The sequence below is a fragment of the Hordeum vulgare genome, chromosome 1H (assembly GCF_904849725.1).
Source record: "Hordeum vulgare subsp. vulgare chromosome 1H, MorexV3_pseudomolecules_assembly, whole genome shotgun sequence".
NCBI classification, from domain to species: Eukaryota; Viridiplantae; Streptophyta; class Magnoliopsida; order Poales; family Poaceae; genus Hordeum; species Hordeum vulgare.
Genome location: NC_058518.1, coordinates 155,934,662 through 155,953,566, shown reverse-complemented (window position 1 = coordinate 155,953,566; position 18,905 = coordinate 155,934,662). Strand labels below are relative to the sequence as shown.

Genomic DNA, 18,905 nt, shown 5'->3' with positions numbered 1-18,905 from the left:
TCGTGGCCTCCCAATAAGAAGTTCAGGCCCATTCCAGTGCCAGATCTTGAAGACAGCTCCTTCTCGTCATTCCGCACCGCCGAATCTGATGAGGAACAACTCAACACCGCAACAGGCCCAAGGAAGAAGACTACACCCAAGAAGCGTCAAGGATCTTCATCAACCGCCAAGAAATGAAGTCTTCACGGGCGTTAGTCCTCAGTTTGTCCCTTTTTGTCACTTGATGACAAAGGGGGAGAAACTTGAGAGTTAGTCTTCAAACGGGATTTATTTTTGGGGCCTATGAACTATATTTAAGTTACAAACTCTTGGCTCTTCTGAAGTTATTATGTAATGAGTTGTAACTTAAGCCCGATGGTACTGTGACGCTTTTGAACGTTTTTCTTCGCATGCTTATTCCTCAAGTTTTAATGCACGCATGCTGGAATTCGTCAGATACCATTTGCCATCATGCATCTTCATTTTCTTCATATGATATGTTAAATGTATGCATGATTTACAAGATTCAGGGGGAGATCTCCATGATATAAATCATCAATGTGCATATGCTATAAAAAGCAAAATCCTCAAGGTATGCACATCTTCAGGGGGAGTCTTTGTGAATCTTGTCTTCAAATTCCTCAATTGAGTATTTACACTTCACATTTTTATTCCCTGTTGAAGACTTAACCTAATTGTCATCAACCACCAAAAAGGGGGAGATTGTAAGTGCATCTAGTGCCCCTTAGTGATTTTGGTGGTTTGAAGACTTATAGGTTAAGTATCTAATGTGTTTATAAGTGTACACAGGATCTATAAGTCATTGAGGAGTTTGAGATATTTGAAGAATATCGTCCCCTAAAAATGTATATCTTCAGTTGAAGAAATTGGTCTGAAGCTGAAGAAATGAATCACGAGGAATCTGCGATGAAATTGATATTCCTCGTGAAGACACTGATATTGAGAAGACCGGTGGTTCCTCAAGAAAATCATTCTGAAGAAATTGAAGCGTGAAGATTTACGTTTTCTGTTTTACTTTCTTCGCATTTGATGAATAGGAACACCGTACTGTTAAAGGGGGTCAAAGTAACGCTATGGAATGAATTTCCTCATGATGCTCAACCCAAGCCAAATCCTACCAAAAGCCTCAAGTGAGGAATATGAGTGACATGAGGACTCTCACAGTTGAGGGTCCCGACCGTTTCGATAGCCACGCCAAGTCACTGGTCTTATCCACTCCAACGGTCATATTATTTAAGGGCATTAATGTCAAATCATGTCGGGATGCTCCCAGGCTATAAATAGCCGCCCCCCACAATCACTAGCTGGTTGGCTGCTCCGTTAGAAACTGACACTTGTCATAAGAGCAACCCAAATTGCTTAGAGCCTTCGAGAGTAAATCATCAGTGAGGAAATACACCACCCAGCGAAACCACAAACCAAACCTAGTGATTGAGCATCACTGAAGAAGTTGTTCCTGTGTGGGACTGAAGCCTTTTACCTTTGAGGACTGTGCATCCTCAAGACGGTTAGGCGTCATGGTCTAGAGCAATCCAGCAGTCAATTGTGGATCGCCGGGTGACCGAGTTTGTGAGGGTTTGGAAGTCTACCCTGAAGACTTACCACGAGTGTTGGGCGAGGACTGTGTGTCCTTAGCTCAAGGAGAATACGGTAGGGACTGTGTGTCCCGGGACTGGGTGTCCTTTGGTTTCAATATCAAGCCGCTCCAAACCAGATGTACAACTGTCACAGCAGTTAGAACTTGGTCATCAACGACTGTCGTCTCTGAGAACCGGGTTCTAATTCCTCAACTCTTTACTTCCTCTGTATTATGTGTTGATGACTTTCACTGTGAATGTTTGAATAATTTGCTGAAGACTTTCTCTGAATTTCCTCGACCCCAAATTCTTCACAATAGTTACTCATCATCTGTATTCTGCGTGCCTGCTTACTGTGCGATCTGTTTTCACATTCTTCACTCTGAAAAACTGCTGGTGTGAACGTTTGCACGTCTGATCTTGTGCTATTTCCGCTGCACGTAAGTCATCAGTGAGGAATTTCCTCAAAAGGAATTTCCTCAATGATGAAATTCTAAAAATCTCCTATTCACCCCCCTCTAGTCGATATAATGCACTTTCAATCATAGCATCGACGATATGATCGGTAAAGGCCTTGTTTTGGCTATAAGTGTGGAGAGTTTAGCATGGATTGCATCAAGGAAATGCATTCAATCAAGGAGCAACTATCATAATTGAATTCCTTGAAATCCAAAGTAGTAGTTTCATTACTACTCAAAGTTTTGATATCCTCTACTCTATTTTTAATGCTTTTAGCATCAAGATAGATAGACTCCGAATCATTGGGTTGTTTTTCAACCAAAGTGGATTCATATCCAGCCCCATCATCATTAGGTTTGACACTAGAAAACAAGGATTCAATGGGAGTCACGCCAAGCACTTTAAGATCTTCGTGATTCTCATCACAAATTTCAGGTTTAGCAGCCATTTTATTGACTAAGGTAGCCTGTTTATCAGAAATCTGGCCTACCAATTTTTCGAGACGAGCAAACTGAGAATTTAGTGCAAGGAGTTCTTTGTCCATATCATCAACTTCTTTACTCATAAAAGCCAAAAAATAATTTTGCTCCCTTAGTTCTCTACGGGAGTAGCTATTATAATCAAACTGTGTAGACATGAAGCCTTTAACACTAGTTTCAATCTCTTCCAACCTTGTGTAGTAAGCATCATAATCCTTTGTTTGGTCCATACAGGTCTTAGCACGCACAAAGCAAGCGAAAGAAAAGGGCGAACGAAAAAGGTAAAAAAAAATTGCAATTTTTTGGTTTTTCAGAAGTGGGGGAGAGGAAAACGAGAGACAAAAAAAAGTAAATGGAAGAGATGAGTTTGCGACACTTACTTGGATAAGCTTCACTTGGAATAATCCCCGGTGCCCAAAACTGACACGTTGACGAGAGACTATTCTTGACTTGATCCTCCCCGGCAACGGCGCCAGAAATTCTTCTTGCTACCTCTTGAGCTTGCGTTGGTTTTTCCCTTGAAGAGGAAAGGGTGATGCAGCACAGTAGCAATAAGTATTTCCCTCAGTTTGAGAACGAAGGTATCAATCCAGTAGGAGAATCAAGCCAAGTGTCCAGAGTACCTGCGCAAACACAAACGAGCTTGCACCCACCGCTATAAAGGGGTTGTAAGTCCCTTCAAGATTGATTGCAAAGTGAGATCTGAAGGCGGAAAGTGCAACAAAGTAAAAGTGTAAGGCTGAAAATATAATGTGAAGTAGACCCGGGGGCCATAGTGTTCACTAGAGGCTTCTCTCAAGATAGCAAATATTACGAGCCACAGGGGGCCCACAAGCCTGCTAGGCGCGGTCCCCCTGGCCGCGCCTAGGGGGCTTGTGGCTTCCCCCGGTGGCCTCTGCCTTGGTTCTCACGCTCCCTGCGTGTCTTCTGTTCCGGAAAAAATCTTTTCGGAAGTTTTATTCTGTTTGGACTCCGTTTAATATTCTCCTCTGAAAAGGGTCAAAAACACGAAAAAAAAATAGGAACTGGCCCTTGGCACTGAGTTAATAAGTTAGTCCCAAAAAAGATATAAAAGGCATACAAAACACCCAAAGTTTGACAAGATAATAGCATGGAACCATAAAAAATTATAGATACGTTGGAGACGTATCACCCACAAGGTATTCCTCCGGTGTCCGGGAGTTGCATGATCTCATGGTCATAGGAACAGATACATTGACATGTAGAAAACAGTAGCAATAAACTGACACGACCATACGCTACGTTTATAGTTTGGGTCTTGTCCATCACATCATTCTCCTAATGATGCGATCCCGTTATCAAGTGACAACACTTGTTTATGGTTAGGAAACCTTAACCATCTTTGATCAACGAGCTAGTCAACTAGAGGCTTACTAGAGACAGTGTTTTGTCTATGTATCCACACATGTATTTGTGTTTCCAATCAATACAATTATAGCATGGATAATAAACGATTATCATGAACAAAGAAATATAATAATGACTAATTTATTATTGCCTCTAGGGCATATTTCCAACATTAAATGCCTTGTCTGACCCCTGACCTGCCGCAAGGTGGTAGCAACACGTACCCAGGTGAATCGACACCTGGGTCTTGTGCTCGCGCATGAAGGATGTGCTGGAGTGATCGGATTGTGGTAGAAACGGGGGGAGGACACCTGGCGAGCGGAAGGGGCTTGCTGGCGTGGAGTCTCTATCGGACGACTAGGTCACCTTCCTGGCAAGGAGGGCTTGCCGGGGGCTTGAAAAATTTCCCGCCAAGGAGGGCTTGCCGGGGGCCTCGCCAGTCTGTGCAAGCCTTCCCGACAAGGGAGGCTTGCCCGGGTCTTGCTAATCTTCGAGAGTCTTCCCGATGAAGTGGGCTTGTCGGGCCTTGGGGATCTTCCCGACAAGAGGGGGGGGGGCTTGTCGAGGCCTTGCATCTGGAGGCCTTGTACTCCACGCCCCTGGAGAGAGGGAAAGGCGTGGCCTTGGTGGGTCTTTAATTGCCTTCCTGCAATTCTTCCATGTGCACTGTTGTCAGGGGCGTCGCCGATGCTCGTGCACAAGTCTGGGCACAAGGGACCCCAGTCTCTAGTGCACCGACAGGAGCCCCCGGGCCTGAGCTATGCACGCGCGCGGGGCGTTGTTGGGCGAAGCCCAAAGTAGTGCACGGGCTTCCTTGGCATGGGACTCTGTAGCTTCGGAGCCGTTGTAGACGGCCCTTCCCCACGTTGCGCACCAAGTGCGCGAGGCGAAGAAGTGCCCGCACAGTAGCCTCCCCACCTCCCGACGCATTACTGCCACGCGTGAAGCATGCACAGTAATGGTCAGGCAAGTGGCGTTCGTAGCCATAAAGGCCACAATCATGGCAACCCCCCCCCCACACACACATGCATTGGTGCAGTAGGGCGGTTCCCTGTTCGCCCGTGATCATGGCTGATTGGTCGAGAGGGGCGGCAGTTTCTGGAGTGAGTGGAGCTAGCCCCCCGCGCCTCGCCCTATAAATTAGGAAGTTTGTGAGGGGGTTTTGCTCATCCATCAACTCATGAAACATTCACCACCCCAGCTTGCATCCGCAGAATCTTCTCTAGTTCCAGGTGACGCCCGCCCCTAACCATGGCTAGGGGACGAGGGAGGCCACCATCGGCCGCCAGGGCAGCAAGGGGATCCCACTCTGATCATGCCACATCTTCAGGGGCCGCTGCTGTGGAGAGCGGCACGAGCGCCCGTGGTGGCAGAGGGGCGAGGGGTCGCGATCGCCGCGGAGGTCATGGCCGAGGGAGGCGGAGTGCTACTCCAGCACCTCCGTCTTCTCCTCCGCGGGGCGGGCACTCGGACGGGATGATGCTGGAGTTCGTCGTGGAACTGCACGGTGTCCCTCGGGGCCATTTGCACCTCCCTCGCCCTTTTGCTAGGGTGATGGAGGCCGCCAAGCCCCTGTCTTGTGGTTGCGGGCATACGGTTGCTCCCATGGCGCTATGCAGGTGCACATGGAGTACCCGAAACGCCGCTCCATGTTGCTCGGGCGGGGCTGGAAAGCCTTCGCCCGCGCCCACAACCTCGAGGATGGGCATATCCTCCGCTTTAAGCTAGCGAAGGATAATATGCTATCCGTCAAGTTTTATGGGCGCTCAGGTGTGCGTCTCGGTTGCTGTGAAGAGAGCTCGAGTGGCGCTGAATGTCCCTCCTCGAGCGATAGCGACGAGGAGGACAACGGCGGCAGTGGCGCTCTTGACAGGTCGGGATCTCGGGGGGTCAAGTCGGAGTATGACTCCCCGAGCTCCGACTGACTGTCGGCCCTGCCGCCGGGGCCCGCTCACGCCTCTCCCCCGCCCTGCAAGATTATCTTGTCAGAGCTCGCGCTGGTGTCTCGTGTTTGAGAGGGAGGCACCTCTGCAAGCTCTAACTTCTCCATCCCTTCTGCTTGGTTCACCTCACGGAGCGGGTGCCGGTGCCCTGGCTCCAGGAGGAGGCGCGCTCACGGGCTCCAGATCCTTCGCCCCTTCCTATGCCTTGCCCTCTAGTATCAAGCCAGAGGGGGGCAGGTGGTGCTTGTCGGGGTTGGTCCCATTCTCGTCGGCACAGTGTTGGTCCTGGGGGAGCCAGCCCTGACCGCGCCGCGAGCTCCACCTTTTTGTCTCCTTGAACTTCTGTCTGGCGAGCATGCCCCTCGCCAAAAGATAGTACCATAGGTTAGAGTAGCAAAAATCATTCATGTAATATGACTGAGTTTGTTTCAAACAAATGAATGAAATGTTGTTTCCCTTGCAGCTGATCCTTCCCTTATATGATACGCCTTTTTCATTTTCCAGAAGCTTGCCGGCGTGACTGGTGCTGCCGCTAATGCTTTGAGGAACGGATCCTTAGCAGTTCGCTTGAGGGGTCGTTACCGGCAAGGCTCCTTGCTGCACTCAGTGCAACCGTTAGATCGTCGAGCGCGGCTCGAGGCAAAATAAGGTGTTGTGTAGCCGCTTAGTCTGTTGAATAGGTTCGAAACAGTGTGAAGGCGCTCTATGACTGTTCAGGTCATTGAACTAGTTCAAAACGGAACTAAGGCACACTGATCCTGACAAGGTTCGATCTACGCGCAGGTTTATCAAACAAGGTTTGGGATCTTCCAGAAAGGAAACAACCTATCTACTCTGAAATCTCATCTGAAATATTCATCACTTATCTGTCGTGCCATGACACTTCTCCCCGCGGCGCTTGGGTCCTTTGTCGGGGTCTCAGGTCCCCGGCAAGCAGGAGACTATACTTTCCTGGCAACTTCCCCTCTGACAAGGTACTTGCCGACAGTTCTTGACTATCGTACATAAGGGGGTTGCCGGAGCATAACTCCTTTTCCTGTTTTGCCATGCCGTGCTAACGGAGCCCCCGAGCGCACCTTTGGCGATGACGTGATGCTTCCGGGGGGAAAGCGTTTCGGCTGGAGTCCGTGCCTGGGGTCCGGGGCCTGTAGACGCATTCTCGACGGCTATGCATCACTCCGTGGAGGTGCGTCGGCCAGAGTATGCGCCGGAGGCCTCGCCGAAGCCCTCAGGCACACCCTCGACAACAGCGCACTGTCCCAGAGCGGCACGTCAGCCTGATGCCTTCAAGCTCGAGGTCTCTGTCTCCCTATCCTGCATTCACGCAGCAGGGCACCGCACATGCGTTAGGAGGCTGTGGCAAAGTAGAGCGACCACCGCTGCGCCCGACTTCGAGGGACCACAGTGGTGCACGCTACTTCCCAAGATCTGACGCAGAATTTGCTTGAATCCACGAAAAAGCTCTCAACCACCGCTCCCCCTACCTGGCGCGCCAAAGATGTCGGGGAAACCGACACTTATGGGAAACTCGAGGAGTCCCTTAATCGTTCGACGGGGAGAGAGAGGTACGATGTCGAGAGCGGAGCTAGCGATCAACACCGGCAAGGTCTTTTACCCAGGTTCAGGCCGCTTGGCGCGTAAAACCCTACTCCTGCTTAGTTTGTATTATGTGCTTACGGTAGAGTGATTTGCTATAGTAACTTAGTAGGTAATTAGGGAGTCTCCGATCCCAAAAAGTCCAACCCATGAGAATGAGCCTTGGGCCTCCTTTTATAGGAAAAGGGGTCACCAACAGTGTGCTCATGGGGTGCATAGTGAATAGTGTTCACCGCTCTTCTTCTTCTGTGGTGTCAGGGGCAGTAAATGCCTTGTGTGACCCCTGACCTGCCGCAAGGTGGTCGCGACACGTACCCAGGTGAATCGACACCAGGGTCTTGTGCTGGCACATGAAGGATGTGCTGGAGCGATCGGATTGTGGTAGAAACGGGGGAGGACACCTGGCGAGCGGAAGGTGCTTGCTGGCCTGGAGTCTTTGTCGGACGACTTGGTCACCTTCCCGACAAGGAGGGCTTGCCGGGGGCTTGAACACTTTCCCGCCAAGGAGGGCTTGTCGAGGGCCTCGTCAGTCTGTGCAAGCCTTCCCGACAAGGGAGGCTTGCCGGGGTCTTGCTAATCTTAGGGAGTCTTCCCGGCGAAGTGGGCTTGCCGGGGCCTTGGGGATCTTCCCGGCAAGGGGGGGGGGGGGCTTGCTGGGGCCTTGCATCTGGAGCCCTTGTACTCCACGCCCCTGGAGAGAGGGAAAGGCGTGGCCTTGGTGGGTCTTGAATTACCTTCCTGCAGTTCTTCCCTGTGCACTGCTGTCAGGGGCGTCGTCGATGCCCGTGCACAAGTCTCGGGCACAAGGGACCCTAGTCTCTAGTGCACCGACAATGTGCGGCCCATGTTTGTTGTTGATGTTTTTTGACCTCTCTTTTCGCTGATTGTGCAGCTGATGGTCAAGCGTGCTATTGAGTACATTGTGTTTGGTGGGCCACACAATTTTGGCAAATGGCTGGATGTGCATTCAACTCCATCTTGTTCCGCCGAGCTAAATGAACGTCGCGGTTGTTTTTCATGACCCTTTTGCAATTGAGTTCTTTGTGTTTTTTTGCATTTTTTGTCCACATGTTGTGTTGTGTAAATTATTATTGTTCGTTCTGATTAGGCTAGGGCTCGTGTTGAGCATCTAGTTGGGAAGTTTGCTTTTGGCATGACCAACCTGCTTGGGAAGTTGGTCGAGAGTTGGACACCATTGGCTAGTTCCGATGGTGATACAATTGCGAGGCAGTTCACCTCTTTTGTTGGAGAACACACACATCGTCCAACTGGCTGTTGTGGCTGGTACGACTACAACAGTTCTGAGGAGCTCCCTGACACCCAAGAGGATTTATTCGGGGATGGATTCAGTGGGTTGGACGTTGGCCTTGAAAAGGATGGTGATGATGATATGGAGAATGTGCAAAATGACACTGATCACGATAAATCTCGGGAAGTTCATGATGGAGATACCAACGATAAGGCTTCACCAGCTGTTTCTGCATCCGAGGGAGGCAATGCCTGAACTATCGTGAGTGACATCGATGTTTCTTCCTCGAAGAGGGGTAGGGCTCCAAAGGATGCTACTCAAGGGCCTGCCCACAAGAGGCGCAAGACCGATCCTGTTGCTGCTAAGAGGAGGTTTGTTGTTTGATCATTATGTCATTCGTTTTCATATTCACCCGACTTTTTCATGAGACATACACCATGATTGCATACCTTTTTTACTCGTGTTTTGCATTTGTTTTTTGTGTGCAGTGAAGTGACAACCAATGGTCGAGCAACTAAACAGAAACAAGTAGCCATGCCCTTTCATGCTTCTGCCTGGTTGAACAAGGCGGAACCCAATGCTATTGGCATCATGTCCACTCGATCGTCTCCTCGTATCTCGTCGTTCAATACCGGTGACACTATTGTGCTTGAAGACTTGAGGAAAACACGCACGAGGTGTGTTCTTCTTTTTTACTTTTTATGTGGTGGCACCCAATTTAACGACGTAGCAAGTTGCAATGCTTTTTTTCAAAAATTTACATAGCAGTTGTAGCATGTGTAGCATGGCAACTCATACACAATGTTTACGATAATTTGTTCGATGCATTCCACGATGAGCGGCAATTTCACTGCATTCAATATGATAACTCTTGTCTGTCCCACGTGGCAACTTGCCAACTACTGCCTACCACATATGACAACCATTGTACATCACATATGATAAAATCCTCCTAAAAAGCCTAACGTGCAAGGCCAGACCCGAAAAAAATAAAAAAACTCATTTTCTATGAAAATTCAATTCAGTGCATGGGCTCATCTGCACCATATGAACAATAATTTAGAAAACTAAAGAAAAAGAAATACAAGAAATCTGAAATTTGGCACGCATTTAGAAGATTCTCTGGACTTTCAAGTGTAAAATTTCATTTTTTTATTATTTCATTATTTTCTTTCTAATTTTACTGTTCATCGACGGGTGATGTTGAGCCTGGATGCAGATACGTTGCCTCTTACTTGATGTCATTTTTTTAGTTATCAATCAAAAGTGTACCGACTAATTAAGAAAAGAAAATGTGTGCTACTGAATCAAAGACCTAAGAAAAGTGTGTCATTTTATAAAATTGCAATAAAAAGAAACAGAGAAGAGAAAAGAAGTTTTTTTTTTTGAGTGGTGAGAAGAGAAAAGAAGTGAGCAGTAGAAAAACAGGAAAGACAAGAAACAACTGCGCGAGTACAACCCGGGACCCCGTCTGTCCCGCGGCCGCTTCCTCCCCCCTCCCACCCTCTTCCTTCCGCTCGGATCTCGCGCGCGGCGGAGATAACACCGAGCCACCTTTTCAGCCCTCTCATCCGCGCGGATGAGCGGCGGCTCGGCCCCCCTCCCCTACTCGATGCGAGATGTGGATGGCGGCGCCTACAACAACGCCAAGTTCCGCCAACGATCTCGCCTCAAGGTGTTCGTGATCCAGGGCCCCATTTCCTTTCGCAGTATTGGCCGACGAGAGACATGGTCTCTGCGGCAGTCACTACGATATTCTCAAATCCGTGCCCTGCGGCGGTTAGACTCGCTTAGGTGATTCGATCGTGTATGTTTGTTCGAGGAGCTGAGAGCCCTGAAGTCTTGTTGGTTCTGAGGGGTTCATGACCACGGATCTGTGGGTTTACCTACTTCCCTTGAAGGTGCCGGAACAGATCGTACGTTTGGATCTCTGTAGCGTCGGGTCTTAGGTGCTTCTTTTGGCTTAGTGGTATGTCTGAAGCTGCTAAGTTAAACGAATGAAGTGGTTGTTTTGTTGTGATAAATGCTTGTGCAGCAGAGTTCACGTTGTTGGTATATATTGCCCTAATCATCTCCATTTGTTCTGTCACCCTAAAAGAATCACCTGGCAGCAACGGGCATGGAAACTTTTGTGCTTTACCATCACTAGATTGTCAGTTAATTGAATCAAACCAGGAACATCTTTAGTTGTTCGTTATTGTTTGACTTGTTTGTATTTTAGTTTGTACTTCATAGTAGAATAACTATACATAATTGTTCGCCGGTCTGAAATTGAGTTGGAGGCTGGTTATATGTCATGTTACTGCATGTAATTAGCCAAGATCACCATACCTCTAGAGGTAGAAAATTTAAGGGAAAACAAAAACGTTCCAGTATACTCGAAAAGTCAGAGTACTTGCTAAATCTATATGGAAAACATTTGAATTCGATAAAGTCAGTAAAGGCCTTCTCTCTTTTGGCAGTCTGGTTGTATGTAATATTGCGTTGCTGCATGAAATTAACCAGGGTCATCATATCTATAGAAGTAGGAAGTTTAAGCAAAAACAAGCAGTATAGTTACTTAAAAATTTCTGGACAAGGAAGGAATTCCGTAAAGTTAGTAAAAACGTTCTCTCTATTTTTAATGTTTAGAATCCCCACATTTTTCAATAATTTTTCCGGAATGTCCTTGATTTTATAAATCTCCTGGAATATTCATGTAGACCCCCTAGGCACATTCGATAAAGGAGATAAGACATCCCTAACCGGGTTAACTATCTTGGTTCTCGACTCAATTATGTTCCAACATCTTGATATGGTGCGGACGTCGATCTGGGATGCCGGGACAGGTACATGGACAACCAATCTTTTTTAGGTTTTAGCTGGGGTCACTTTATCTATAGAAGTTGAGAAGTTCAGGGAACAATAAAAAATATTCCAGCAAGTTAACTATAAATACCTGGAAAATCATGGAATTCGGTGATATTACTGAAGACATCTTTCTATTTGTTATTTTCAAAATTGTAGTATTTCTAAAGAACTTTTTTTGCATAGTTAAAAAAAGTGACATAGGTGTGTGGTTAAGTGTGCCTAGGCACTAGGCTACAGCAGAACGCCTTGCACTTACTCGTGCTAGGGGTGCGCTTAGGCGAGATAGGCGCTAGGTAGAGGCAAAACTAGGAATTTACGCCTAGTGCTTTTTTTAAAGGCTTGTGTTTTTTTTTAATAAAATTTCTTGAATATCCCCGTAGACACTCGTATGTACATTTGATAAAGGAAATAAGACATTCTTAAACTAGTTAACTATCTTGAGTCGATTATGTTCTAACATCTCAACATGGTACGCAAGTCTATCTGGGATGGCTAGGACAATCTTTTGTAGGTTGCTACGTGAAGAGTACATGGAATTGAAGTTAAGATTAAAGATTTCTAGCGTGTCACATGGTTGTTTGTATTGAGCTCACAGTATAACTATTTGCCCTTTTTGACTTGGCCCTTTACTTTTATTGCTCCAATAGAAGGTAGTTAGTTAACAGAGGAACGTTGCCATAGATGTCTCTCGTCACATTTGAGAAAGGAGATAAGACGTCTACATTTTGGTTTACTATTCTAAGTCAGTCATGTTCTACCATCATGACATTGTACTGAAGTCAGCCTAGGATGCTGGGCTATGTGTGTAGGCTCCTAATTGATTGGTACATATATTGGGTGAATCTGCCTATGTGTAACCGGTCGTAAGCTGTGGCATGCATATGTTCTCATTAATTTCTTCATATACGAGTGCATACTTTTCTTTGGTGCCTTGTATACGTATGCATATCTATGATGTTTTTTTGGTGACTTGACTAACATGACTACATGAGAAACATTATCTTGGGTGGACTTTACCTAGGTGTACTTTTTCTTGGTGATTACATATGGTGGGATACGTTGCCTTGGACTATACATGATTTTCAATTCCTTGGCACTTACATATGAAGGGGAGCCTTGGCGCAGCGTAAAGCCGTTGCCCCTTGTGACCATGAGGTCACGGGTTCGAGTCCTGGAAACAGCCTCTTGCAGAAATGTTGGGAAAGGCTGCGTACTATAGACCCAAAGTGGTCGGACCCTTCCCCAGAACCTGCGAAGCAGGAGCTACGTGCACCGGGCTGCCCTTTACATGTAGTGGATCTCAATGGCTAGCATTTTTTCCGTCAATTTTGGTAGAATACGTAAATCTAATGGTCGTGACCGATGTAGGTACAATTATGATGACCATGGCTGTGATTTGTTTAGACACATCTATGATGATTCATCTGTTTGTGACCCACTAATAAAAAGAGGGCCCACAAATCAGTGGCCATATATTTTTGTTTTTTGCAGGATTCTCTGGTCTTATTTGTATTGCGTTTTTAGTATATAATAGTTACTTGTGTCTGTCCTTAATTTTGAGGGTGCATATTTATCCGAATTCACATCAGTTTCTTTCCTTGCCATGTAGAATGTGTATGTATTGTTGTTATGTGCTAATTGGTTCTTTCGTCTAAGGTTTTTTATTTCTCATGTGTAGATGGTTACCCAGGCTCTTATTTCTAAGAGCAGCAAGTATCAATTTGGAAAATTCACCCTTGGGAAATTCTTGAGTCTTTTAATGGTTTCTGGCTTAATATACTTGGTTGCGCACAAAAGTTCTAAGGGTTTTGTATCTGGTGAGCTCCATGACAAAGAAGTAGAGAGTAGACATGCGAGTAAAGATTCTCCCACTACCCGTACATTCTGGAGAAAGCCACCAAGGCTACCTCCACGTCTTCCTCCAAATGAAATATATAAGAACAGTTCAATGCTTCACCACCCCCCTTCATCCGAGTGGACATCCAGGCAGAAGAAAGTTAAAGAAGCATTCGGACATGCATGGTCTGGCTACCGAAATTATGCGATGGGTCATGATGAGCTTATGCCTTTGAGTCGCAGAGGTGTAGACGGATTAGGTGGTCTAGGTGCTACTGTTGTGGATTCTTTAGACACTGCAATAATAATGGGTGCCGACGATATTGTGTCTGAAGCATCAAAATGGATTGAAGACAACCTAATGAAAAAGATCAGCGAGAAAGGGCAGGTCAACTTATTTGAAACCACTATCCGTGTCTTGGGAGGGCTTCTTAGTGCGTATCATTTGAGTGGTGGAGACCAAGCAGGAGGAGGTGATTCCGGGATAGCAGTAACACCTAACAAGACTAATCCAGATCGTCTTCTGGCAGTCTCAAAGGATTTAGCAGACAGATTATTGTTAGCTTTTACATCAAGTCCATCAGCTATACCTTTTAGCGACGTTGTTCTTCGTGATCGTTCTGCACATGCATCCCCTGATGGCTTAAGCAGTACCTCTGAGGCTACAACATTGCAACTGGAGTTCAGTTACCTTAGCAGAATATCAGGAGATCCAAAGTATGACTCAGAGACAATGAAGGTGTTGGAGCATATGCGAACACTCCCAACAGTGGAGGGTTTGGTGCCTATTTATATTAAGTATGCTCTTGTGCGACTATGTAAACTTTACCTGTCATCATATTATATTGCATTTTCCTACCATCAGAAGCATTAAATTGTAGAAGAAATTGCTATGTTCTCATTATTGCCTTCTTGTATGCAGTCCCTACTCTGGCCAGTTTAGCGGAGAGAATATTCGACTAGGGTCGCGTGGTGACAGTTACTATGAGTACCTATTAAAAGTTTGGATGCAGCAAGAAAATTATCGTAACACTAGCTTGAAGTATCTATTTGAAATGTATACGGAAGCGATGAAAGGGGTCAAGCATCTTCTTGTTCGAAAAACTACTCCAAATGGGTTAGTTTTTGTTGGGGAGCTTCCAAATGGACGAAATGGTGCTTTTAGCCCTAAAATGGATCACCTGGTATGCGGCTCATCATGCATCTATCACTTTTTCTCTCTAATGTGAACCTCCTCATTTTGTAATCCTTCTTTTCCTAATTTTGATGCACACTAGTTTTCCTTGAGAATTAATGTCATGTCTTCATTCTGTAGGTTTGTTTTCTTCCTGGCACCCTTGCTCTGGGTGCAACAAAGGGGATCACTAAGAAAAAGGCTCTTGAAAGTAATCTTCTAACTAATGAAGACATAGAAAATCTTCAGCTTGCTGAAGATCTGGCTAAAACTTGTGTCGAAATGTACTTTGTGACTTCTACTGGACTTGCTCCTGAAATTGCTTATTTTCACATTGAGGTAAGCAATTCACTGAGCTATGGAGTATCTTGACATACTCTTGAGTTATCCACATAACATTTTTTTTCTTATACTTTAACATCTTATTTGGGTCTGGATGTTGCAGGGTAATCCTGAAGGTGGACCTGATGGTGGGAACAAAAGTTCTGAATATATTAGTGACATCACAATCAAGCCTCTTGATCGTCACAACCTTTTACGCCCAGAGACTGTGGAATCCCTGTTTGTTTTGCATAGAATCACAGAGGATCCAAAGTAAGATTTTGGGATGTTATATAACCTTCAGGCTGCCTACTTTTGTGTTGCATCATGCTAGTTGTTGTTTACTATTACTGTTATAAGAAAAGGCTGTTTCGTGCACAGGTATAGGGAGTGGGGTTGGCAAATTTTTCAGGCCTTTGAGAAGTATACAAAAGTCGACTCTGGTGGTTATACTTCACTGGATGATGTCACAAGCCTACCTCCACCTAGGAGAGACAAAATGGAAACCTTCTTCCTGGGTGAAACATTGAAGTACCTGTATTTGCTGTTTGGTGAAAGTAATATTCTTCCACTGGACAAGTATGTATTTAATACTGAGGCCCACCCACTTCCGGTCATTCCCTCTGTGGTACAGGTTTCAAATACCGTATAGCATCAAATGTATCACCGTTGTACTTAGTGTACTAAGATGAGAAAGGTTAACTAACAGAAATGTGAGAAATCTTGGAACTTTTCTTTTGGACAACCAGGCTGAAACAATGGGTAGCTTTCTCCTTTCTGGATGTTTGTGCTTGTGCCACAGGTGGTTCAGGTGGCAAAAAAATCGTTCTTGGAAGCAAAGCACAAAGATGTGTCATCTTCATAGTTTGATACAGAGATGTGCGCTTATATTTATTGGAAGATCATATATCTTCTCTAAACTGTGCAATCCATTCGAATTCTGAAATTACTTAATGGCACCACCAAGATTTTTATCTTTGTTATATCTACTATCATGCGTCAGCCATCTCACCCTCATATTATGTCCCACCAAGTTGGACTATGCCTACCTGGTGAGTGAAACTATGGCTCTATATCTTCTTATTATCTCCAGTTGTTGCTCATTCCTAGCCCTTTCTGTATATGCTTCTCGTTTTTATTTGTTGTAATATGTTGGGTACTTTAAATGCTTGGTTCTGAAAATATTCTGATAGCTTCAAACTGGATAATCCTGATTTGCATCCTTCATTGGTGGCCACCAAGAATATTTTTTATACTTTATGATACCCTAGTTTAACAGTTATCTCTTGATACCGCTGACTGCTGACTGCTGACTGTTTCCAGTTTTGAATTAGCAAATCGTACTAGTTTCTGCCGATTACATCATTCTGTCAATGAGTTCTATTGCCAGATTTTGCTTATTTCATAAAAGAATGTTTTGTGTCTCCCTGCATTTGTTCTTCCTTTGACATACTATTTGCATCAGGGCACTAGAAAACCCTGCAGATAAACTACAAATACCTGATACCGATCAGCCTATTCTTTCTAAGATTTTATCTGGCGTCCAAATTTCATTTCCGCATGACCGGAAGTATAAATGAACCATTCATACCATCTTGATAATAGTTTTGACTTGTGATAGGATAATAGAGGGTTCAAGCTGTGCTGTTTGTTCGTGATATGCATTTAAGCAGAATAAGTATTGTGTGATATATACAGCTCTCAGATTTGGCATGCTTGTACTTTATTGCCTTTGTGAATACATATGAACCACGTTAACCAAGTCTGTGAAACTACTACTGTTATTTGAGTTGTTGCTGTTTATGCCTGTAATAATAATAACCCAGGAAATTCTTCTGCTGTCAGATTGTTGATTTTTTTACAGTGCTGATGAACATTTGTTATTACGTTTTGTCTTCATTTTCCAATTTGCATCACCCTAATTTTCCATTCTTGCAACTTCATTAATAGTTTTTTTCACGACTTCATGTCTGCCATGGAAATTTTGACTTCCAATTAGCCATTGACTCTTCATTGCAGGTATACCCTTTCTCTCAAGAGAACTGCCCATGCTTATTTGCAAAGACATTAGTGATAACATGGATAAACTCTGTAGAACCACACATGCAAGATTTTTTCACATAGTTGCGTGCTTTTGACACAATGATCACAAATTACGCTTTTGTTAGCTTTTGACACAATGATCACAAATTACGCTTTTAACAAATTCCATTCAAGTTAACAAACTCGAGGTCACACATACACGTCGATATATGCAACAGCTTATTATTGTCACTTGATAGTAAGTGCTCACTGCTTGCATCAATTCCTGGAGTACAATTATTTAAACTTTGTGTTTGTGCTGAAAATACCACTGAACCATAACTTCAGTTGGCACACATGCATTAACAAGTGACCATTTTCTTAATTCTTGCCTTTCTCGTGACAGCAGTCACTGCCATATTACCTACCAATAAACTAGCTTTGAGTAAATTATATTATTTACAGTGAAGACGAGCTCTTGATTGAACAGGTAGAACATGTAATTTACAATGGGAGTTTCATGGAAAATGGTTAAACTCGAGTGAGGTCACTGCCTTCCATAACACAACCAAAGTATGGAGAAGTGAGGTAAAGGACTGTCGAGCATTTTCTTAAGAAAGAATTGTCTGGTTCCACAGCTCTTTGATTAAGGCTTATCCAGTTTGTGCTAGTGGACAGTCTGCTAACTACGTGACTGGTAACTCTTTGAAATTCTGGGGGAAGAGTATAAGAAAGGCAACTGATAACTCTTTGAAATTCTGGGGGAAGAGTATGAGAAAGACAATTTTTTATTTTGAAACTGCATGAGAAAGACAAGTTGACATTCATGTATTGCTGCAAGGCTGTCCTAGACTAACCAAATTGCCCGAGTACACGGAAAATGAATTAAAGATAAAATGATTCCACCGCCTTAAACAACTTTCCTGTCTGTGATGTACTGATCTCTTCCATGTGTACCAGCCGTTTGGCTTCTCTATGACCAGGGCCGGTCCTGAGATTTTGGGGGCCCGGGGCGAAAGTAAAACTTTGTACCTATTAATATTCATATGTCTCGGCACATAATTCTTGAACAAATCTCTAAAATAATGTTTTGAAACATTGGATCCTAAAATGAACGAAAATGAAAATAGGAAGTACATAATATAGATAAATGACTTTTTATTAATTGCACAAGAGTTTAAAGCTCTTGAATTTGCACATTTGAGAGTAAATATACATGCAATCACATAAGACAATTTGAAAGAGCTCTGAACTCCAATCTGTTGAAGGAAAAAAGTGTTGCATAAATGTTGGGAAAATCCTGTGAAAATTTCTCATTCCAATCTAAGAAACTGCAGCACCAAAGTTCTACAATTTACTAAAAGTAAAAGTAGTTTCATCATTGGTCCAATTTATTAGTTTCAACATAAGTGTTATAATTTGTAAGTATGACTACGAGCATGTGTACCACACAAATGGCTGAATTTCAGAACGATAACCTTGGATTCACATTGGTTGATCGGTAATCTGGGGCTTGGTCATGACGCCATTTGGATTGCACCGGTGTCTGCAGGAGGCGCTCAACCATGCGGTCTGGCCGTGCATCCGCGTGTGTGTCCGACGGATGGAGACTAGTGTCTCGCGAGCACAGTTCGTCGGTGTCCGAACGTGGGACCCGCAACTGGAGCGCTAGCTGGGTCTGCTGAATAATTACTAGTGATCTTTTTTAAGGATAGTAGCAATGTTGTTAGGAAAGAAATGATTGCAGCGATCTTGTTGGAGAAAATCATGTCGAGGCAGGCCCCGTGTACTAGGCTAGCTATGTGATTGTTTTTCTCTGGGCGATCGAACAGAATCTAGATGCGAGGAAGGACGCGAGCTGCTTGCTGGACCTAGGATTTTTTTCACCTGTACTTTGAACTAGTGTGTACCTGGCTAGGGAGGGGGCCCTAGGACGTTGGGGGCCCGGGGCGGCCGCCACTTCCGCCCCCCCTCAGGACCGGCCCTGTCTATGACAGACCTTCAGAATGTGAACTGGCATTCAGTTTTGCT

At 44.9% G+C, this 18,905-nt stretch overlaps 1 protein-coding gene across 2 annotated transcripts; it reads left to right on the top strand.

Annotated features, from left to right (window-relative positions):
• Window positions 1-10,116: 10,116 nt before the first annotated feature.
• LOC123427668 (mannosyl-oligosaccharide 1,2-alpha-mannosidase MNS3) lies at window positions 10,117-17,789 on the top strand. Of its 2 annotated transcripts, XM_045111774.1 has the most exons (7): window positions 10,117-10,346; window positions 13,200-14,155; window positions 14,280-14,541; window positions 14,673-14,870; window positions 14,977-15,125; window positions 15,234-15,486; window positions 16,872-17,789. In XM_045111774.1, exons 1-7 carry the CDS (start codon window positions 10,251-10,253, stop codon window positions 16,974-16,976), a joined length of 2,019 nt encoding a protein of 672 aa, XP_044967709.1. In that variant the 5' UTR covers window positions 10,117-10,250; the 3' UTR covers window positions 16,977-17,789. The 2 variants fall into 2 exon arrangements, with proteins under 2 accessions (XP_044967709.1, XP_044967702.1); XM_045111767.1 differs by lacking the exon at window positions 16,872-17,789 and having other exon boundaries at window positions 10,119-10,346; window positions 15,234-15,835.
• Window positions 17,790-18,905: the final 1,116 nt, after the last annotated feature.